Source organism: Eschrichtius robustus, chromosome 14 (assembly GCF_028021215.1).
Source record: "Eschrichtius robustus isolate mEscRob2 chromosome 14, mEscRob2.pri, whole genome shotgun sequence".
In the NCBI taxonomy this organism is placed as follows: domain Eukaryota; kingdom Metazoa; phylum Chordata; class Mammalia; order Artiodactyla; family Eschrichtiidae; genus Eschrichtius; species Eschrichtius robustus.
This window is the reverse complement of record NC_090837.1, coordinates 30,017,945-30,042,728: the sequence shown is the minus strand read 5'-3', so window position 1 is coordinate 30,042,728 and position 24,784 is coordinate 30,017,945. Positions and strand designations below refer to the sequence as shown.

General features: G+C 42.2%; 1 protein-coding gene across 4 annotated transcripts in view; it reads right to left on the bottom strand.

Moving 5' to 3' along the window:
- PIEZO2 (piezo type mechanosensitive ion channel component 2) overlaps positions 1 to 24,784 on the bottom strand; it is a 347,028-nt gene that overhangs the window by 136,559 nt on the left and 185,685 nt on the right. For all 4 annotated transcript variants that reach the window (XM_068562415.1, XM_068562416.1, XM_068562413.1 and 1 more), the window contains exons 5-7: positions 17,840 to 18,002; positions 1,618 to 1,828; positions 148 to 361 (exon numbers count right to left, since the gene is read on the bottom strand). In XM_068562415.1, the coding sequence (XP_068418516.1) occupies positions 148 to 361; positions 1,618 to 1,828; positions 17,840 to 18,002 (588 nt within the window). The remainder of the gene's footprint in view (positions 1 to 147; positions 362 to 1,617; positions 1,829 to 17,839; positions 18,003 to 24,784) is intronic.

The window sequence follows — 24,784 nt, the reverse complement described above, 5'->3', positions numbered from 1 at the left end:
CGCCAAACCCTGGCTTGACACGTCAATGGGCATCCAGGAGAACCCCAGCAGATGCACAGTGCCCGGTGGGGTCATAAGGGGGCCCTTCCGAGGGCTCGCGGATTATCTTACTGAACTGTGAAATGTCTAGCAGTTGATTCCTCTTACCTGGCATAGTAGTCGTTGGGAGGGACTGCTTCTTGGAAGAACTGGAACTGGTACAAATACAGTCCAATCAAGTGTCCCGCAGTGAAAATAGCCAGCAGGACACAGAGACAGCTGAACAGCAAGGGGTCGAAGGTCCGGCACCAGGACCACCAGGTGCACAGACCCAAAAACACAAAGAAGTACACGGACGAGGTCAGAGAGGGCAGCATCATTCCTGAGGAGGGAGAAACGCTAGCGTGAGACACCGCGTAGACGCGGAAACCGTGCGCCGCGCAGGAAACGTCACTATTGGAGATGACGTGAATTTCCTTCCTGTGCTTTTAGTACAAGTCATCACACTTTATTTATAAAATCAGAATTAATGCTGTTCTTATTGTGAAAAAAAGTCACATGTAAAGTGAAATTTGTAAATATGGGGAAATACCAGATGATGAAGAAACCCTACCTGTGGCGTTTGGGCCCCGCAAACATCCACTTTTCATACCAGTAGAATTTAGCTTATGTACTTGCCTGTTTCCATCTATCTACTCTCCCCCAATTCTTCAGGAATACTGTATGTGCACTCTAACTTTCCCCAATAAATTTTTAAAAATAATGATTTGCTTTTGTTTGTTAACTAGGATTTATAATACTATATTCTGTGGCAGCTAAAGTCTCACTAAACCTTTGCCCTCCCTGATGAAATTTGATTTGCACTATCACTAAAAGGGGAAATGTAAAACGAGGTAATTCCTTTATAGGTATTTAAAAACTTTGGGGGGAGCAATGACTTCTCATCAAAATCCTGAGTTACATTTCTTGAGAAATACTATTCACTTTTCCATTTTTTAACTTTCCTATGGAAAAACAGTTAAATTGTTTCATCTCATGAAATTTCACCGAAGCAGGATGGAATAAAGTTCACAGTACCTCTGGGGCAACGTGGAAGGGGGCGAAGATGGAGATAACATTTTTATGGAACAAGCAGCCCGCAGCCAACAGCGAGAGGAAGTGAGCGTCTGTGCTGGAAGATTACAATCTAACTCTAGAAGAAAAATAGTCTATCCTGGAGAGTTACATTAAGATTACTAATGACTCAATGTAAACAGAAAAGCTTTCAGAAAGCACATGTGCAGCTCTGGACGGGACCACGAAAACTGTCCCTTGTCCCAGATCACCATTCACAGGCTCTGAGGGAGGGCAACAGTTGTCCAGATCGTCACGTCGAAAATGATGTCACCTAACAGCTATGGAAGAAGACTGCTTTACAGAGGTTAATAGCAACCATCTAAAAACATAACACCTAGATCTGAACGGGAAAAGCTACGTGTGCGTGTTTGGTTTATACATGTGGCCAATTTTACAAAAGCTACAGCTATGATTTTGGTGCCACGGAACAGAACTGTTTCCTTCTTTGTTTTCTCTTCAACCCTTCCTTTCATTACTCGCCAGTTCCCTCCTTGTGCTCCACCAGGAGTTGGAGACCCTCACCTGATGAACCCAGTAAAATCGTCACAACAACCTTCCCCGCGGTGGTTATCATGTTGCCAATGAACTCCTTAAGCTTGGAAGCCACAGAGGCCAGCCTGCGGAAGAGTTTTAATTTCGTGCTTTCTTCCAAATCGCCTTCAACACCATCTCTTTCCTCTAAATCCTCTTCATAGATCAGTGCCTCTTCTGGGTCTATTTTTTCTCCTCCAGCCTAAATAAATGAAAAACAGAAAACACTGCAGTCCAGAACTCTGCCTATCCACCCAACAGATTATATGGTTTGCTATATACGGGCCAGTCAATGAGGTGAATTTCACAAATCAGGAAAAAATGCAGACAACCACTCAACCACGTTAAGCCCCCCCAGGTCTCCAGTGGTCCCTGTGTAAAGCCCAAGGAACTCTGATCTTTCCTGAAAAAGTAAACAGGAAGCATCGCTAATCATAGGGTCCCTAACAGCATTTCATCTTACCTACATGAGCTCATTTTTTACAGGCAGAAGAAGAAACTGTCTGAAACATCTATTCATAACGTTAGCTGCTTATGGTTCCTCAAATTTACCGAGTTTGCCACCAAGGTGATGGGAAGTTTGATGAATGTGTCCATGGCTTAAACGGAAAGGATGGGCCAAATCAGCACTTAGGAAATCCCTTTTCTTTCGGGAGTTTATCTTTGTTCACTATTTTAGTATTTCCTGCCCGTGGGAGGATGAGTGGTCCCAGCTACTTGGCTAAATAAACAGCCGCTTCCTATCTTATCCTTTTAGAGAATCGTGCACCAGTCCAATCCCAGGCCATTCAGGACCTCAGGACCATCACTAGAGATTCAGGGAGGAAACACATGTACAGCACATACACATACTTCCATGGATTATTTTATTTTTTTAAAACATCTTTATTGGAGTATAATTGCTTTACAATGGTGTGTTAGTTTCTGCTTTATAACAAAGTGAATCAGTCATACAATATACATATGTCCCCATATCTCCTCCCTCCTGTATCTCCCTCCCTCCCACACTCCCCATCCCACCCCTCTAGGTGGTCACGAAGCACAGAGCTGATCTCCCTGTGCTATGCGGCCGTTTTCCCCTAGCTATCCATTTTACGTTTGGTAGTGTATATATGTCCATGCCACTCTCTCACTTTGTCCCAGCTTACCCTTCCCCCTCCCCATGGATTATTTTAAACTGGGTATACTGTGGGGTCTTTTTGTTTGTTTTGTTTTTAAAGAATACATAAGAATTTTTTGGCTAATTACAATCTTATCCTGGAAGGATTAGATTTTTTTAAAGGAATTATAAATATAAACCATCACCTTAAGACAAAAGGAGCCGGTTTTAGATGCATGAAACTTTGTTTGCATTCACCCCAGGCTGACAGGCTTCATCCTGAAAAGACTGTAGCTGTCTGCAGAGCCAGAAGGATCTTTAAGCCCAGATCAGACATGGAGTCAAGGCTTAGAGAGTAGAGCCTGGCTGCTGCATTTTCCCATTTTAAAGGTTCTTTCTTTTTTTAATTTTTTTATTGAATGAAAGGTTCTTCAAATTCTATAGTGCTTTACAACTTTCAAAAATTTCACACACATGATTTCATATAATTCCATAACAAGCCTTTTCCCCCCACCCCTACATTGCCCCTCCCCCCTTCCCTCTCCCCACTGGTAACCACTAGTTTGTTCTCTATATGTGTGTGTCTGCTTCTTTTTGTTTTATTCAGTAGTTTGTCATATTTTTTAGATTCCACATATAAATGACATCACACAGTACTTATCTTTCTCTAACCTATTTCACCTAGCATAATGCCCTTCAAGTCCACCCACGGTGCTGCAAACGGCATTATTTCATTCTTTTTATGGCTGAGTAGTACTCCATTGTATATATATATATGTACCACATCTTCTTTATCCATTCCTCTGTCGATGGGCATTTAGGTTGCTTCCATACCTTGGCTATTGTAAATAATGCTGCTATGAACATCAGGGTGCATGTATCTTTTCGAATTAGTTTTTGGTTTTTTCAGATATATATATATACTTTCTCGATACACTTAGTTCAGGTATTACATAATATTCACTGCTGGTGTCTGAAGCTCCATCTGTGCCCCAGCTCACTGGAGGAAGCCAGGCACAGGAGACGGGTACACAGCTCGGTAAGTGCTGTTTGCCCAGGTGGGTACAGACCACTCGGGACTTACGTTGGCTGTTGATGAAGCCAAGGCTACAGGATGCACCCCCTCCCCTACATACACACAAACACACAACACACATACGTACACACACCACACACACATACACACACACACACAATCCACGCACATACACAATCCACACACACAACACACACATACATCTACACACACAATACACACACACATACACAGAGACACTCACACACATACATACACACACAATACACATACACAGAGACACACACGTACACAACACACACACAACACACACATACATATACACACACAATACACATACACAAAGACACACAGAGACACACATATACACAGAGACACACAGAGACACACACACACATACGTACACACACAATACACATACACAGAGACACACAGAGACACACACGCACGCAATACACACACAACACACATATACAAAGACACACAGAGATACACACACAGACACACAGAGACACACACACAACACACATATGCACACACACATACACAATACACACACAACACACAGATACATATACAAAGACACACAGAGACACACACATATATACACACAACACAGACACACACATACACACACAGGGATTTAATCCCAGGCAATTCAAGTTCATATACCCAAAATGGGTTTTGCATTCTACTGTATTCCATCACAGCACATTTGTACTTTTTCTGGAAGGAAAAAGAATGTTTCAGGCTTATGCATTAAGATTTTTCTATCTGTTCAGAGCTCAGTATGTACCAGTGTCGCTAGTAAGAGATAGAGCCCCACACGTGTAAACAAGTAAAAAAATTAACAACTAAATATCTCACAGCAATAAATGCTATTCTGAGAATTAAAATAGGGTGATGTGATTGCGAGTGTCAGGGCAGCTATTTTAGATTCTGAGGTCAGGGAGAGCCTCTCTGAGGAGGCGACATTTAAGCTGAGATCTGAATGTCACAGAGTCACCAGCCATGTCAAAATTCTAGGCCAGAGCCTTCCAGGCAGCGGGAAGGGCTGGTTGAGCCTCCATGGTGTGTCCCCAGACCCACTTCCTCCTCCTCCTCCTCCTCGTTGTCAGCAGATACCCCTACGTCCCGCCTCACAGAGACAAGAGGGCTGAGCCCCAGCCAGTGCATCAGCCCACCCCCTGCAGCCCACCTGTGGGCAGGTGCTCATGGCCCCCTCCTGGGACGGTGGATGAGCTGCAGGTGCTGGGGCACCTGGTAGAAGGACAGCCCACCACCCTCCCCTGCCCCGCATCACGCACGCTTGGGAGTTTCAAAGTGAAAGTCTCCAAGAGTTGGCTGGATGCACGGCGGCACGTCCCCGACACCTGAACCCGCTCTAACAGGACTTTGATAACCCACCACTCCACCCAATGAGGGGAACAACAGGATCTGTCTCGCAGGGTGACTCCAGCGGCTGCAGGGGGAGGGCAGGGGGACCCCACAGCCAGGAGGCTGTTCTGATGGAGGAGGGGGCAGGGAATGGAGCTGAAGAGCGTTCGTGCCTTGGCCGAATGTCTTGGAGGTCGAGTCAGCAGAACTGATTGGTAAATGTCACGTGGAGGGAGGAGGGGTGGAGGAGAATCAGAGGTAGTTCCTGCACTGTTGTTGTCTTTGCTGATGAGGTCAGGACAACCAGGAGTGGAGCAGGTTGGGGAATCCAGTTCTGAGATGAAGGTGTCACGGGGGCAGCTAGTGTAGGATTCTGGAGTGTGGAGAGGTCTACCTGAGGTTCACTGCCAAAGTCAGGGGTCTGATGAGGTGACCTGGAGAGAACACAGAGGTGCCCACCTGTCGGAGCTGCCACACCTGGGACCAGTCTGTCTCTCCAAACTTATCCTCATGTCTTGGCCCAGAAACATCACATGCAGGGAACCACATGGAGAACCCAGAATCCACAGGTTCTTTGCCTTGGGATGTGCTGTCCCCACCCCATGGGAGCCCTTGCCCAGTGTCCAAGGCCCCGGGTCCCAGGCCAGCCTTCCTTCAGCTTCTCCATCTCCCAAAGCTGAGTTGCTGTGGGGACCAAGCTGAGTGTGCTATGGCACTCACATTGCCTTCCACGTGGGACATCTGTTGCTTAACACCTCCCGCACAACAGGTGGGTGACACACTAAAAATCCCTCCTTGAGGAAGGAAGTGTGTCCAAAACCTTCAGTTCCCATACTTGAACAAGGAGACAGAGAGAGAGAACACAGGTAGAGGCGCCTGGTCCCAGACAGAAACATAGTCCTAACTTTCATAATAAATGACTTATTGCTCAGTTATGGAATTGCTGCGGATGTAGATTAAATCAAATAGAAATCTCTGGTCAAGAACCTTCATGAGCTTAGACAAATGCATTTCCCTGACCTCTCTTGGGCGGGACTGGGGCCCCTGTGATTTTTATAAACATACCAGCGTACTTGAGGTTTTCCAGCATTTTTGTACCGGAATCCCTGGGGCTTTCAGTTAAAAAACACTTTTTAAACCTGCCAAGCTGAGAGGGAGCCGAAAGTGAGCCCCTACCGTCCAGGCCAGTGCCAGAACTGCTATTAGCCACATCAGGCTGGCTTGGTAACAGGCTGGCTTTGTCCCCAAAACAATCCATCTGTGCAGTGTAAACCCCGATGCCCTGGAAGCGCCTCAGCTCACCCTACCATATTTACCAACGAACAGCCTTAGTTGCTGGAGTTGTAATCTGTCCCCGTGTCGGAACCCAACTTGGTTCTGGCCTTGGAGCTAAGAAGGAGTAGCTGTAAATAAAGATTTATCCCCCTGGTTCCTGAGCTCTCTTAGTAAGGAAAGACAAAGAGGCCCTTTATAGTTTAAAAAGCCAAATAAAATATTACATATCAGTGTTGCCCAGGTCTAAGTCTACAACTTACCTGAAGAATTGTAAGTGCTTTAATGCATCTTCTTTAAAAGCCCCTGACTTCGAAACACACCAAATGTACTAAGGTAGCATCTCATTCCACGTAAGGATGCTCCAAGTGCTACAGAGTCAACTGTGTGAGAGGCCGTGGTTCCCCGAGCCTGGACAGGGCCTCCGAGTCTCGCCCCGCCACTGCGTCCCACCCTGCAGCCCTGCCCCAGCAGTCACAGCATTAGCTGTTATTCCCACTCAATTCTGGACCAGGAAGACACCATCAATTGCTTTCAGTAGAACCCAAACATCATGTTTCCTTATCCCCAAGCACTAAACAATTCAACCTGGGTTGGACTAAATCCCAAGAATCACCTGGGAATCTTTAAGAGGACAGATTACCAAGCTCCACCTCAAACTTCCTACATCAGAAATTCTGGGAGTGAATCCCGGGAATCTGTCTGATTAAAGAGCTGCACAAGGTGATTTGGAAGCAACCAGCCTGGAATCCATGCCCTTGCTGACATCTGCAACCTTGGACCAACTCATCCTACCTGAAAATACTGTGTTTGAGTCGTATACTAGGCAGACTCCCTTAACTGGAAAATATATTGAAATAATTTATCTGTGGAATCTCTTTCTGATTTCAGCCAACCTTTAGATGTTAGACCAGAGATTCTCATGCCATGGAATCCATTTTCCTCTTCCTCTTGGGTAAAACCAAGCTATTAAAAACTTTTCGATGGGAGGGTATCAGAGTCACAGATAATGAGCCAAAAGATCCTGGAGGCAAAGGGAACATTTTTCTAAGATGTCAGAGTTGTTTAGTTAACAATTTATCTCATAGAGTGGGTTCATCTCAACAGAAGAGCCCAGGGAAGGAATAGGCCATGATGTGAGTAATCGCAGCAGAGGAACAAGTCTCATCCATAGCGTCCTCGCGGCCACAAGCAGCCAGAGAGAGCACGGGAGCCGTGCTGGTGTGGGGTCGCGTGAGTTATGTAGGCCTAACGTGACAGCGTCGCACAGACAAAGCCAATATTTTATTCTGCTTCTGCGCTTGTTTTAGGAAGATTGTTTTTCCAAATGTATAAGAGCAGTTAAATCGTTCCCTGTTCCATTTGGAAAAGTGAGTATAGACATGTATGCTTTCAACCACTTCCTACAGAGTAATAAAAGTTTAATAAAGGACAGGCAAAGACACACTGAATTAGCAGGCAGTGACCCGCTGGGTGAGCCAGGACCGCAGGCCTGGGGAGCTTTAATAAAACCAGTCCTAGTACCACTATATGTTTGCCTGCCTCCCAGAGATTCTGACCAAATGGGTCGGGGATGGGCCCTGCACCTGGACCTTTACAAATTCCCAGGTCAAAGGCAGTTCAAGGTGGTGGCAAAGGAGGAGCCTGAACTCACCTCCTCCCGTGGACACGACAAATATGCAGCTACACATGGATCAATTTCCCCTGAAAAGAACCTGAGAACTAGCTGAACACCTGATCCCCAACAGAGAATAGAAAGGGCCACACCCAGACAGGCAGGGGAGGCATGTGGTCTCACTAACCCTACAGCCAGTGAAATGACAGCAGTGTGACACGTGCTGAGACTGTATGTAAGGGAGAGTCATTCGTAAATCCAAAGGCATCAGCTGGAGGGGTGGGGGATGGTGGAAACACTCCCCAGAGACAGAGGTGCCATTGCGCTCCCCCACCTAACCTGCTGGCGCAGGCAGGTGAGCTCGAACACAGGGTTGAGCAATTGTAGCACTACCCCACTGACCTGCTGAAGCCAGAGAGCTCCAGTGGCTGAGGCAGCTGGGCATGAGTGGTCTTGGCAACCTCCCACTCCTGCCCTAAAGCTGACACACGCACACAGACAGGGCACTCTCCTCTGCATTGCTGAAGCTGCGGGCACACAGTCAAGTCATTTTCCCACTGCCTTCCCAAAGCAAAGGACCAAGGCTGGCCCCCACACTCGCCAGCTGAAGCCAGCAGGAGCATACAGTCCAGATAGAGACACAACTTGATTGCCTGGCCCTGGTGGCCAATGGGGCTGGAGACCCTGAGCTCCATGGCACTGGAGCAATCGGAAAGAGAGCTCTTGTCAGGCCACCACCCCCAGGGCACTGCACATATAGCAGGCAAACACAATCCCTGGCTTCCTTTGAAAAAGGTCCATTCATGGAACCTGGAGCCTCAGGTTTCTCTCGCACCTAGAGGCTAAGGAAGGGTTCCCAGGGAAGTAAGCAGGATGACAACATCCTCATACCCCCTTGGCCTCACTACAGCTCAATGAGACTTCCTAGGAAGGAGCTTGTGCACTCCTCAAGAGTCTCGATTTTGGCAACTGTCGCCCAGAGGACACGTCCAGATCTCCACATCTGGAGAACAGCAGGGATTACAACTGTGGCCCCATGGGACTGTATATATCTGCATACTTTAGAAGCTGTTGCCTGAGAGACTGGCTTCCAATCAGCCTAAGTGCTAAATGAGAGTCGTCCCCTCAGAACACTGACAGGTCCTGACACACCCTCAACAACAGGGCCATATCAAGAACTACAAAGATTCGAGAGACCACCAAGAGCTAAGGCAGGGTTGAACAAGAAGGATCATTCCTACGCAAGTCCACTCCTTCAAGACTAAGAGAGGCAGCAGTTTTGCCTGCTACATAAAAACAGTCAGCAAAATGAGGAAATATGTTCCAAAAAAAAAAAAAAGCAAGAGAAAACCTCAGAAAAAGACCTTAATGATATGGAGATAAGTAATCTACCTGATAAAGAACTGAAAGTAATGGTCATAAAGATGCTCTCTGACCTCAGGAGAAGAATGGATGAATACAGTGAGAGCTTCAACAAAGAGTTGAATATATAAAAAAAAGAACCAATCTGTGCTGAAGAATACAATAACTGAAATGAAAAATACATGAGAAGGAATCAAAAGCAGATTCGATGACAGAGAAGAACAGATGAGCAATCTGGAAGACAGGGTAGTGGCAATCATCCAATCAGAAGAACAAAAAGGAAAAAACATTTTTTTAATGAGGATAGTTTAAGGGACATCTGGGACAACATCAAGTGTACTAACATTTACATTATAGGGGTCCCAGAAGGAGAGGAGAGAGAAAAAGGGGCAGAGAACTTATCTGAAGAAATAATGGCTGAAAACTTCCCAAACCTGGGAAAGGAAACAGACACCCAGGTCTAGAAAGTGCACAGTCCCAAACAAGATGAACCCAACAAGATCCACATTAAGACACATTATAATCAAAATGTCAAAATTAAAGATAAACAGAGAATTTTAAAAGCAGCAAGAGAAAAACAACTGGTTACATAAAAAGGAACCCCCATAAGACTACTGGTGAATATTTCAGCAGAAACTTTGCAGACCAGAAGGGAGCAGCACGATACATTCAAAGTGCTGAAAATAAAAAACACAACCAAGATAACTCTATCCAGCAAGGTTATCACTCAGAAGTGAAGGAGACATAAAGGGTTTCTCAGACAAGCAAAAACGAAAGTTCATCACTAAACCAACCTTACAAGGTATGTTAAGGGGTGTTTTTCAACCTGAAAAGTAAAGGCCTTAACTAGAAATAAGAAAACATGTGAAAGAGAAAAGTCTCTCTGGTAAAGGCAAACATATAGTAAAGTTAGTGGATGAAACACTTCTAAAGCTATTATGAAGGTTAAAAGGCAAAAGTAGCAAAATCAACTGTAACTACAGTAAGTATTTAAGGAACACACAAAATAAAAAGATGTAAAATATAACATAAAAAGCATAAAATGTGGAGAGGGGAGTAAAAATGTAGTGCTTTCAGAATGTATTCAAACCTAAGTGACTATCCACTTAAAATAGATTGTTTTATATAGATTGTTATACGTGAGCCTCATGGAAACCAAAACCCAAAACCTTTAAATAGATAGACAAAAAATAAAGGGAAAGGAATCCAAACATAACACTAAAGAAAATCATAAAACCACAAGGGAAGAGAACAAGAGAAGAAAGGAACAGAGAAGGTTTACCAAAGGAAAAAAAAAATATGAGAAAACAATGAACAAAATGGCAGAACATACTTATCAATAATTACTTTAAATGTGAATGGTCTAAATTCTCCACAAAAGATACAGGGTGGCTGAATGGATAAAAAAACAAGAGACTCACTTCAGATCTAAAGACATGCATTGGCAGAAAGTGAAGGGATAGAAAAAGATATTTCATGCAAATGGAAATTTTTTAAAAAGCTGGAGTTGCAATATTTAGATAAAATACACTTTAAAACAGAGACTGTAAAAAAGACGAAGAAGGGCATTACATAATGATAAAGGGATCAATACAAGAGGATATAACATTTGTAAACATGCACCCAACAAAGGATCATGTAAATTTATAAAGCAAATATTAACTGACATAAAGGAAGAAATGAACAGTAATACAGTAATAGTAGGGGACTTTAATATCCCATTTGCCTCAATGGATAGATCATCCAGACAGAAAATCAATGACACATTTCGCCAGATGGAAAATAGATATATACAGAACATTCCATCCAAAACTGCAGAAAACATATTCTTTTCAAGTGCACACGGAACTTTCCCCAGCATAGATCACGTGCTAGATCAAAAAACAAGTCTCAATAGATTTAAGAAGACTGAAATCATATCAAGCATCTTTTCCAACCACAAAGGTAAGAAACTGGAAGTCAATTATGAGAAGAAAATAGGAAAAAACACAAACACATGGAGACTAAACAACATATTACTAAGCAATCACTGGGCCAATGAAGAAATGAAGAGGAGATTTAAAAAAATACCTGAGACAAATGAAAATGGAAACAATTTTCCAAGATCTGTGGGACACAACAAAAGCCGTTCTAAAAGGGAAGTTCATAGTGATACAGGCCTACCCTGGGAAACAAGAAAAATCTCAATTAAACAAACTAACCTCACAGCTGAAGAAACTAAAAAGAGAAGAACAAACAAAACCCAAAGTTAGTAGAATGAAGAAAATAATAAAGATCAGAATGGAAATAAACGAAATAGAAACTAAAAAACAACAGAAATGATCAGTGAAACCAAGAGCTGGTTCTTTGACAAGATAAAGACAAGTGCTAAGTCTTTAGCCAGTCTCACCAAGAAAAAAAGAGAGTGGGCCTAAATAAATAAAATCATAAATGAAAGAGGAGATGTTACCACAGAAATACAAAGGATCATAAGAGACTACTGTGAACAATTATATGCCAACAAATTGGACAACTTAGAAGAAATGGATAAATTCTTAGAAACACATAACCTTCCAAAACTGAATCATGAAGAAATAGACAATCTAAAAAGACCAAATAACAGTAATGAAACTGAATCAGTAATTAAAAATCTTCCAACAAACAAAAGTCCAGGACCAAAGAGCGTCACAGAGGAAATCTATCAAACATTTGAAGAAGAGTTAATACCTATGTTTCTCAAACTATTCCAAAACATTGATGAGGAGTGAATTCTTCCAAACTCATTTTACAAAGCCAGCATTACCCTGATACCAAAACCAGACAAAGAGGCAACAAGAAAAAATTAGAGGCCAATATCTCCAATGAACATAGATGCAAAAAGTATTCAATAAAATATCAGCAAACCAAATCCAACAATACAGTAAAAGGATTACACACCATGATCAAGTAAGTTTTATTCCAGAAATGCAAGGATGGTTCAACATCCACAGATCAATGAACAAAGAATAAAAATCATATGATCATCTCAATAGATGCAGAAAAAGCACTCAACACAACTCAACGTCTGTTTACAGTGAAAACTCTCAAAAAAGTGGGTATAGAGGGAACATACCTCAACATAACAAAAGCCACATATGACAAACCCACAGCTAACATCATACTCAACAGTGAAAAGCTGAAAGCTTTTCCTCTAAGATCAGGAACAGGATAAGGATGCCCACTCTCATCACTTTTTTTACACACAGTGTTGAAAGTCCTAGCCACAGCAATTAGGCGAGAAAAAAATAAAAGACATCCAAATTAAAAAGAAGCAAAACTGGCACTATTTGCCCATGGCATGATACTATATATAGAAAACCCTAAAGACTCCACCAAAAAACTATTACTACTAATAAAAAAATTAAGCAAAGTTTCAGTATACAAAATTAATATACAGAAATTGGTTGCATATCTATACACTAATAACAAACTATCAGAAAGAGAAATTAAGAAAGCAACCCCATTTACAATTGCATCAAAAAGAATAAAATACTTAGGAATAAATTTAACCAAGGAGGTTAAAGACTTGTACTCTGAAAACTATAAGACACTGATGAAAGAAATTGAAGATGACACAAATAAATGGAAAGATATACTGTGCTCAAGGGTTGGAAGAATTAGTATTGTTAAAATGTTCATACTACCCAGAGCAATACACAGATTCAATGCAATCCCTACCAAGTAGCAATGGCATTTTTTACACAACTAGAACAAAGAATCCTAAAATTTTTATGGAACCACAAAAGACCCCAAATAGCCAAAATAATCTTGAGAAAGAACAAAGCCAGAGGTATCATGCTCCCTGATTTCAAACTATATTACAAAGCTAGAGAAATCAAAACAGTACAGTATTGGCACAAAAACATACACATAGATCAATGGAACACAATAGAGAGCCCAGAAATAAACCCACCCATTTATGGTCAATTAATCTATGACAAGGGAGGCAAGAATATACAATGGAGAAAAGACAGTCTCTTCAATAAGTGGTGTTGAGAAAACTGGACAGTTACATGCAAAAGAATGAAACTGGACTACTCTCACACAATACGCAAAAATAAATTCAAAATGAGTTAAAGACTCAACCCACCCCAGACCTGGCACAGTGCTCCAAGCAGAGATCAGGCTCCCTAAAAAAGTTCTGACTGGAGTTAGGAACAGACAGATGGATGGGAGGATGGGAAAGGAAAGTGGTGGATTCCAGGGTAGGTACAGCACTGCTCAACCTTTTGACATTTTAATAATAAAGACATGCATTTTCTTTGCATCTTAGTTCATCACAAGTAATTATTTGGGTCCTGAAACTTTCAGGACACTTTTAGGCAACAGGAAGGGTCTGTGCGCCCTTAGAACTGTGGCTTTTGTCATCACTCCCTGAATTCTTCATTTCTAGAGGGAGCACAGCAGTCAGAAGAGCTAAATTTAGCTGGTTCTCATAAAAGAAAACGGGTGGTTCAGGGTCAGTAATAATCTCTGTAACCAAAGACAAACAGAGACGGATGACCGTGTCTTTGTGCTTGAAAGCCAGGATCTAGAAAATGGAAAGCAGGTGACTCTGGACTAGATCTCAGGTGGGAACTGAGCAGATGCCTAATTAAAAGGTGACAATAAAGAGATTGATTTCTTCCATTCTTTGTTTCTCGCTCTTAAAAAAATAGTAACTTGAGCTTCAAAGTTGAAGCTTGACGTGCAGCCCAGCTGACCATTTTCTGTGCCAGATGCTACAGCAGACTAATGAACGTTAGGTATTAGAAAGGAGGGTGCAGATTTGAGGTTCTGAAGGAATTTCCAAATAACATTATCGGGACCTAAATGTTACATCACTGAATTTTTAATGGATGTGCAATGATTTATACTGGAATATTCTTTATATCCTTCATGTTTGATTTGTCAGACTATTTAGAAGATGCCTCTTGAAGCAGACTAAGTTGAGACTAAAATTCCTATTTGAATAAAGATTTAATTTATCATAAATTTAGTTCAATAGTATATTAAACTATTATCTGTTTCAAAAAAATAAGGCCTGAAATCTCGTTAAATAGCTAGAAAGACCTAGAAGTATATAAACACACAGATGCTATCAGCTTGGTAAAATTACTGATGTAATTGGTGTTTTATTGCACAGATAACCTTTCTACACAATTTAATTTTCATAACACAATTCATTTTTTTAAAGGCTTAAGAATCAGAATCTTTTTCCCAGTTATGATTTGTCGATCTGCTTCTGAATTAAAATGAACGAATAAACAAGACCACAGATACGTCAGCTGGAAAAGAACCTTTTATGGCACTTGGGGAGTTGGTTCTTGACTGAGGTCTGCTCTCTGTAAAATTCAAGAACAGGGGCAAAGCCTCCCACCCATGCCCCCTGGGGGTTTTTAGGGGGAATCCTTGGACTTGTGATGCCCTTTAAAACAGCAAACTTGAGGCTCATTATCAAGTCCATGAAGATTAGGGAAGACTCCTGAGCCTTCTCCAGGAATTAGTTGCTACTTTGAAAGCATGCTAGATTTGAAAAGGAATTCTCCCAGGCACCAGAGGATTGATTAATCTGCCATTTCTCCACTGAGATAAATGAAAGAAGAAGGAACGCCAGCAAACACTATCCTTTCAAAGGATCCTTGGGACTTCCCTGGTGGCGCAGTGAAGAATCCGCCTGCTAATGCAGGGGACACGGGTTTGATCCCTGGTCTGGGAAGATCCCACATGCCGCAGAGCAACTAAGCCCGTGTGCTGCAACTACTGAGCCTGCACTCTAGAGCCCACAAGCCACAACTACTGAGCCCGCGTGCCACAACTGCTGAAACCCACGTGCCCTAGAGCCCTTGCTCTGCAACAAGAAGCCAACGCAATGAGAAGCCGGCGCACCACAACAAAGAGTAGCCCCCGTTGGCCGCAACTAGAGAAAGCCCACGCACAGCAACAAAGACCCAACGCAGCCAAAAAAAAAAAAAAGCCAGGAATTAAAAAAAAAAAATTCAAAGGATCCTCAAAAACCAAGCAATCTAGAACACAAACGCCAAGATTTACAAATAGTAGGAAGTATGCTAGGGACTTCAATATAAAACAAATTCTCTTGCTTATTTCTCCTGGCCATGTATTTCTATTCTTTTCAGACTCTAGCTAGATGGTTCCCCGGTAAGATGTATTTCCTCCTGGATTCATCTCAGAAGATTCACTCTAGCCTGCTCCCCTGGGCCATCTGGGGGCTGGAATGTACTAAGAGAATGGAACTTAATATCTAAATTAGACCCAAACAAATTTAACCGAGAGGGAAATCAACCTCATAATAATGATATTTAGTATTTTCAAAGCCCCGATAAATAATGTTCAGAGTATCTACCCCTCTTTTCCTTATTGTTAAATAATGTCATCAATAATATATAGGGCACAGATATTTAAACAACTTTCAAATGGGAGAGAGGTACCATAAGCCTGTCTTGGAGAACCGAGGGGAATCAGGAAGGAAACATGATTTTAGAATTAGTCAATGATATCGTGTCTCTTCTTCACCAGAAGTGTGATCTTGACCTTAACCTAACATCCCTTATTTTCCGTAGGTCAGTGTAGGTTTTCCTAGTTTTATGGTAAAAGAGAGTTTGAATTTGGAGACAGAAGTCCTTTTCATAGGAAGCTTTGTAATTCAGTCATGGTTGTCTGTTACTAAAGGCACAGAAGGGATTCTTTTACCAAGTGGATGGCCTCAAACACACCCTCCAACTTAGCTTTCTTTCATTCTACAAGACCCTGAATTTGAAATTTTTTGAGATTGTTCTACTGCCTCTCAAACTGGAGAAGAGCAGAGGGAGAGCAGGTGCCCTTTATTATTAAGTCCTCACAACAATCTCTGCTTTGCAGAAAAAGAGAATAAACAATTTTCCCAGCATCACACAGCCACCTTAGGTGGCTTCCAAGTCTGACTTTAGAGTCCACTCAATTCCCAGTAAATATCCTTTACACTCCATCTATAATATGAGGATAACTGAAAATCAACCTCACTTTATAAATAATAATAATAATAAACCCTAAGTCTGGAGAGCTTGAGTTAATGGATTTATTTTCACTGACCCTGGAAAATTTGGGGTAATTATTTAAGCCAGCTGATTTTCAAAACTGTAAATATTATAAAATAAATTTCAAAAGTAAAAATGGAGATTAAAAATTTAAATTCTGTCGTATAATTATAAAGCCAACCAGAAGAAAAAGCACCTTCATAGTTTTATCTATTTTCAGGACACCAAAAAGTGTTGTGTAGTTTGCAAACTTGAATGCAAGAGATGGGTAGTTATTACCTTGCTATAATTAATTTTTATACCATGTACCTTTTTTAACATTTGTCTTAAAAATAGTAGGATATGGATATGCAATGTGATTGTATATCTTTTACCCATAAGGATTTTAGGCGATAACATCATTTCTAGTCTGCAGAGGTTAACTGAATCATATTCACTCTTTCTTCATTGTTGTATTTCTGATAAGTATACAAGGTAAAGTGCTGCTTATTTGTGAAGCATGTACATCATCTGCTGTAACTGAGAATTTTCTTCCTTTGATGGCTCCGTGGTTATCATTCGCAATATAAGTAATTTCAAGTAACTTCAGTTTTATAGATTTAATTTCTTGCCAAAGCTTATGAATGAAATATTTGGTACTTGTGTCTTGTGTCAAATGTCCAAATGTACTCTTTTAAGGAACTTTTTTCACTGTAAATTTCATCTTTCAATTACCAAATCAATTACTTTTTAAGTCAATGTCACCTAGACTCACATAACAAAGTGCAGTTATTAGAACAAACAGGTCAGGGACAGAGTGACAGCTGTCTCACGTGCTCCCATTCACCACGGAGTGAAATCTGACGTGTCCCCTGGTCCAGCTAAAAACATAGCTAAAAATTCACATACATTTTACTCATTCTTACACTTTTCCAAATGCATATATTTTTTCTCTGGAGGGCTTTAAAAATACCTCGATGGAAGCATGTGGAGTTAACACACTGACTCGGGACAGCAAGGTGCACAGACTGGAAGCTTCCTTCAAGGTGGAATTAATTTTTTTCTCCTACAACTACCAGGTGTTACTTCTCTAAGAGCATTGCAATAACGAAGGTATCTAGACCATAGGCTATGATACAAATTTGAAAGGTTCCCCATCTGAGTTAACGGCAGATGACAGTGAAGAGACACAGGGTCAAGCCCAGGCCCTTAGGGGATGACGCCTCTAGCAGGGCAGCCCTCATGGTCCCCGAACTTGTCTCCTCGTGGCCCAGGCATGGGTGAGAATGTCCACACGTGAGTACCACACGAGGGTGTGCCAAGTAACCACCCAGCATGGGAGGGCATGAAGCACAGTGCATATCTCACTGTTACACTGTCACAACCTACCAAGGTCAAGGTCCCAGAAATCAAAGAAGGAAGAGGCACAAAGTCAGATTTACCGATTCTTCATTCTCAAACTCCAGATTATACTGCGCTGCTTCTTCAGTCACTGGTTTCTGAACGATGTTCCTACAGACCAGCCAGATGGTCAGGCTGGCTATGAACATGCCGACGTCAGGCACAAACACTCGGATCCCGTTGCCAGCATCAGCGCCCTTTAAGCTATGGAGGGGAAAAAAGGCGGGGGGAGGAAATTTAGTTGTTTTTATGTTGCTATGGTTAAACCATCTTAAAGTATGTTTGAATCTTCTTAATGATTTAAAATAAAGAATGCTCAGTTTCTGCCCAGAAGGTACCAGAAAGCTTTTCAACAACCCCAGTCTTATGTAATCTACTAAGATTCAGGAAGCTTCCAGGGAGTTTTAGAAATAGTATAAAGAACCCTAAACCAATTCTCACTCCTAAAACGTGCTAATGAACTAACTTGTTATTAAATAAACCACGTGTCCAGTACAGAGACAGGTGTTTGCAATCCAGCTGGAGCAGTTAAATACTAGATGTACACAAGCAGCTATGAGATATTGGGCCTTGGAAGTAAATCAAAGTTAGAAGGAAAAACAGAGAAGATGTTAAAGCAATCCTTGAACAGGAGCTCTTCATGATTTTGAACACTGAGTTGATTTTGTTTTCCATCCTGTTCCAAGAAAGATCGTTAACAGAGAACTCAGAAGATTCGGTTCCAGTGTCAGTAGGACCTGACAGCTGCCTTTCACTGGAGGCCTTCCCCACGTCCTGTGTCCTTCCTCTGCCCCAAAGAGATAACACTGTTTGTCTTCTTTATCTCACTGGACTCAGATAGGAAATTATGCATGTAAAGATACATAGTTTTCCATAGACACTTCTTGTGATGAAATACATACTGTAGTCATTTACATTGGATATGTGATATATTGGTAAAAACATAATAAACAGCAAGACCCCATCACCTAGAAATAACCGTGTTAACATTTTAGTAAACTAAAAAATCATATGCTATCGCTTACGTGTGGACTCTGAAAACATGATACAAATAAATTTATTTACAAAACAGAAATAGACTCACAGACATTGAAAACAAACTTGTGGTTACCAAAGGGGAAAGGCGGGGAAGGGATAGATTAGGAATTTGGGATTAACATACACACACTACTGTACATAAAATAGATAAGCAACAAGGACCTATTGTATAGCACAGGGAACTGTACTCAATATTTTGTAATAAACTGTAATGGAAAAGAATCTAAAAAAGAATATATATGTATACATATATATATGTATATATAACTGAATCATTTTGCTGTATACCTGAAACTAACACAACATTGTAAATCGACTATATTTCAATAAAATTTTTAAAAATTAGTAATAATATCTACCATTTACTGAGCAATTGCTTTGTGCTAAGAGCTTCGTACATATTATTTAGTCCAACCAATCACCATAAAGAGTTAGGCATTATTACTTATCCTCCTTTTACATATGAAAAAACTAAGGCTCCAAAAGGTAAACTTACTTCCCTAAAGTCACACAGATAGAGAGAGAACAGAATTAATCCTCAAGCTCCCTGTAAGTGCAAAGTTTATGCTGTCAACCACTGCATCCTCCCATACGTAGCCCCACAGCCTTCCCTTCCAGTCTTCCTTCTGTGCATGGACATGCGTTCTTAGAGTTAACAAAACTCGGCTCATACTTTACCTGTGGTTTTTGACAATGATTTGTTCATTTAATACATCACTCACATTTTCACAACTCACTGAAGATTTTTAAGCCTCACCACACTCACAGTCAGACAGGATTTACTTAACTAGTCCACTACTGTTGTACATTTAGAATATTTCCATCTATTTGTTACTATAATATAAATAAAAGTTAAATCTTCATTAAGTAAAGAGTCTTCTTATCCAAGACCTTTTAGGAAGAATTCCTTAGACCAGTCTAACTGGCTTTTTATAAAAATGGTCTGGAAGAGGGCATCCCCTGCAGAAGCTTCGATTTTCCACACGACTCTAAACTCTTCTGAACAGAGAAACATGAAAGTGATGAGACATCCCTTTACTTCCATAAATAAAACACACGTGGTTGTGTGAAAGGTTTCTTAAAATGGCAAATTCCTTTCATATGGGTTAAGAGTAAGTCAATTACGAAAACTTCATCCAAACTTCATAATTACTTATGAAACTTAAAATCCAGAATCGTAATAATGAAATCTGATGATTGATTTCATCATAATAAAAATGTAGAGGTTTGCTGTCTACTTTTAAAGTACATCTAACGTGATCAGACAGAGCAAAGGAGAATTAATATCATCAGAATGAGAACTCAGAGAGAGGCCAGAAAACAAAGGCCAGGCTGGGGCGGGGTAGGGGTGTTTCCTGTGAGGGGCTGTCAGGGGAGCTGGTGGGTCCTTCCCGGGTGGATTTGGGGGGATAAATTATTGTAGCTCTTTTGTGGAAAATGAATTCACCATGGCATTTTATGAAAAGCACCAACCAAGCAGACTGGAGGGGAAAGAGCTCCTACAGAAAGCCAGCAGCGCCGGGCTCCTTCCATCTGTGCTCTGCAGGCGCCTCCCAATTTGCAAACAGTGGCTTTGAGGCTACAGCCCCAGCTTTGTGCTTCTTGGTCCCCAAAGAGACACTCGATAGCCCACATACACTAAGGGAGTAAATGAATGCAGCTTGCAAAAGCAATCCTCCAACTGCTATAACAGAATTCAGCTCCTGGGTCCAGGACTGGGCTACAATCCGACTCAGAATGGAATCATTCAGCCACAGAGGTGCCAACCTATTAACTGCGGCTCTCGGGGTCCCGAGCTAACAAAGCAGCACATTCATGGCACTGCCTAGCGGACACAATGAGCCTTCAGAAGACGATAACGCGGGCCGTGGACAATGCCCAGGTCAAAGTCCAACCGATAAGTCCTGTGGGGACCATCTTATCACTGAAGTCTCCTTCTTCACTGTCTAGACCAGTGTCTACTGAGTTACATTAATCAGAGCGCGAGTCCTCAGAAAGGCTGCAAATTAAAGCAAAACAAGACAAAATGAAAGGAGAAAAAAAACAGTTGCTGGTCAAATAAGTGTTAGAAAATCACAACGAATATTATTATAGTAAAGAACTTGAGAAGTTCTGTAGTAAACAATAACTTTGAGTTTACTTAAGCCTCCGTTTCCCAAATTTATTTGACCACAAACCATTTCTTAGCTTTATCTAACACCTATTACATTCTGCTGAGCTAGTGCTCACGGCGCAAGCTTTAGAAAATGCTGACTCAGTGTCTCCTCACTGGTCTATAGTTTTGATCACATGAATGGACAATTTGGAAATTATACTAATGTGTAGCTAATCTTTATACATTTGGTTTTGAATAAGCCCCTAATAACTGCAGTTAGTGACACCTCATTCCTCTCCCTCAGCCCTCCTCCCATCTATCCACCCACTCACTCAGGAAGTCGCTGCAGCCATGGAGCTGGAAGAAACCAGAAACGATCTAGCCCATTTCCTCATCTTGCAAAGAAGAAACCAACCCAGGGAAGGTTGAAGCCTCGGCCAAATGCACAGCTGGCGGCAGAGCCCTTGTTGGGAGCTGCCACTCACTGCACTTGCCCCCGCTTCTACCTGCTGCTGCAGCTTCCCCCCACTCACCGCTCCCACTGCAAGGCCCGATGGCTCATTCCAACCCCATCCCATGCCACCTCTGTGCTGCGCTGGACAAATCTGCTCCCAGATCCACTCTCCCTGCTTTCCTTCCCTCTCCTGTCTACTTCTCCACCTCCCTCTGGACACCCCCGAAGGCTCACCTTGCTGGGAGATCCCCCTAGGGAGTGCAGGGCTGGGCTGTGCCCACCAGGCTCCTCTTCTCTGCCTCCCGCTTAAATGTTGATGAGTTGGCAAGGTCTGGTCCTCACTTATTTTTTCTAACTCCACATGGCAGACCTGAATGACACACCCACTGCCGAGGCTCCACTCAGCATTTGCACGACGACTTACAAATCTGCACACCCAGTCCAAGCATGTCCCCGAGACCCATTTTCCTACTAGACATCTCCATTCAGTATTCGACAGCTTTTTACAACTAAATGCTATCTTTATTCCAAAATCTGCTCTTCCTCCCTTATTCCTCACCTTGAAAGATGGTGCTGCCACCAGTGTAGCAACCAGGACAGAACCTGGGCCCTGCCATCTGTCACAGGAAACCTGGAGATTCTGTCTCCATGCTTTTGTTTCTCTTCCCCGCCCTCCTCTTTTTTGGCTTCTGGATTATTGAACAGCATCCTTGTCACTTTGCCTCAGGGCGTCCCCTCTGCTAAGCAGGCCTCGGCATTAGCACCCAAGCTTAACTTTTAGAAGCACACGTTGGGCATGCCCACCGCCCTGCTGACAAGAAAGGTCTATAGTCCCAAGCACACCCGCGAGGCCCTCGGTATTGCAGGCCCGTCTGCCTTGTCTCTTGCTATGACTTCCTTGGACCTCAAATTCCACCCATGCTGACCGCGTACACCAGGACAGGCAGGTGTTTGTTCCTCCGAGTCAGCGTGCGATCTTCTCCCTTGGACCACAATGCCCTTCTCACACACGCTTCCAGGGTGTCCTCATCAGTCAAGACTCACCTCCCACACCTCCACCTCGAAGCCTGTCCGCCACCTGCCACCTTTAGATGCCTAAATGCCTATGTACACTTAATACTTTATGTCGCTAACTTGTTTGTGAATCTCTGTATCCAGGAGGACTATATATATATATGTGTGTGTGTGTATGTTTACATATTACGTTTGTGTGGGGGGGGGGGGGTACGGTGTGTGCTCTGAGTACAGGCTGGCAGAATTAATGTTACCTCCAAATATTTACTCTTTCCTTCCTATGACAATAGTTTGTGCAAAGTACTGTTGAAGAATTAGATCTGCTGTCTGCCACAAAGAGCCCCGTACTTTAGCTCGGGGAAGGTAAAGTACAAAGGGCAGGGCACGTCACTGTGGTCTGGGGAACAGCTGAAGATCGAGGGGTTGATGAGTAACATCTTAATTATTTGGACACAATTTAATTTTCAAAATTGGAAATTATAAGCCATTCAGAATACATATGCAGTTTTATTAAATGCATATATTGGAGAAAACATTTCAAGAAAAAGAAATATGTGTTATAGCTAATGAACAACGAGTGGCTCGATTTGGTGGGATTTTTTATTTACTCATTCCAAAGATATTTATTGAGCCTCTAGCACGTGCCAGGCACTGTCCCTGGGCACTGAGTGTTGGTTATGAAAGTGTCTTAAACACAGAGATAAATCAGGAAGAGGGGTTATGGCCAGGTCCTCCCTACTGGACTCGGATTTCTGGCAAAGCATCCACACAACCAGAACGGCTGAATTGTTCAGAGCAAATGAGGCCCTACCGTCATCACGGAACTGAGACTGCAGAGGAAATCGTGAGATGGTCTCGAGAAGTGGTGCCCAGAGGCGGTGTTTCCATGAGTGTGAGGTGTGGTGTGGAGGTGGCAGGTCACCCTGGAAGCCACACGGGGTTTGTGCCTGAGAGAGAAGTCTTGACTGACAGGGTGGAGGTGAGAGTTTTCTTCTCATATATGTTCTAAAGTCAACAGTGTAAATTAGATGGTCCAGGGACCACGCACAGCACAGAGTAAATATTTGTGGAAGCCTCCATAAACGGATCGTCGGTGTGCATTACAGAGCATTTAACAACAAATTAAATTTTATTTCAAATAAATTCTGCATTTGAAACCAGGCTGACCAGGTTATGGATAGAAGCCCTATGCTAATAAATTAACGAGATCAATGAATACATTTCCCCATAAAATGTTACCCTACATAGCTTGACTTTCCAGGCTCAGCTCAATTACATTTTCCATATAGAAAAGCACATGCTAAACTACTTAAAACATCATGTTCTCTACAACAGGCAGTCATTTCCTTTCCAATCTGGTTACAGTCACATTGATCCTATTTGTTCAGAGTGATTATCCCTCTTGAAAGGGGGTCAAGGAAGCTGGAAATTGGGAAAAACCTACATATCCATCAAGAGGAGAGAGAATATAGTTATAAAATACTACGAATCAATAAATCAGTGCAAATGTACGTGTGACCATCAACATCTATAAATATGGATGCATCTCACAAACATAAGATTGAGCAAAAAAAAAAAAAAGAACTAGCAAACGTACAGAATATAGACCATTTAGAGATTCACCCATAAAGAGCTCCATGAAAGTCAGGAGACAGGGACTCAATCACCTGTGTTGGTAGTGCCCAGGTTCTTAAGATCCTTGAAAGCTGGTTGGTACATACAAAAGTATATCTTTAATATTTCATATTATTTTTAAAAGTCAGAAGAGACATACTGCCCAGAATTCCTCGTGTAGAACACATCTTGAAAACACAAAGTCAATTATCTGCCTGGGAAAGATAATGACCAACTGATGCAGTCATGGCCATGATTATATTTGGTTGGATTGACTCATTAATCAAATTCAATTACCATCCTCCTATCCAAGTCCAGGGATGCAGTGAGGCAGGTGTGGATATTCATGGGCAAACCATTTTGCTTTTGTAAGTTTCAGCTTCTCACCAACAAAATGACTTCTTGGGGTCATCCCAACTGTCAAGTTTCATTTTGACTCAGAAAATTCAAAATGAGGAGGCAGGGAAATGAAGATGGGGCAAAGAAAGAAGAGCGCATTGGAGTTTCAGGTATGGCCGAGAAGCAGACTCAGGAACAAACACAACCGCCATCACCTTCAGCAGCTAGAAAAGAACCACCTCATTTATGCCATTCCTTTTGGGGAGCGAGTCCTTTGGTTCAGAGTTGGTAGGAAGGTCAACGTCAATTGAATTCCAATAAAATAATTAAAATGCCAAATGAGCATTATTTAGATGAATATGAAGTACTGAGATGGTTACACCTGGTTTTCTGGTGGCCTCTGGAGCCCAGGCACAGATGCTCGACCGCGGC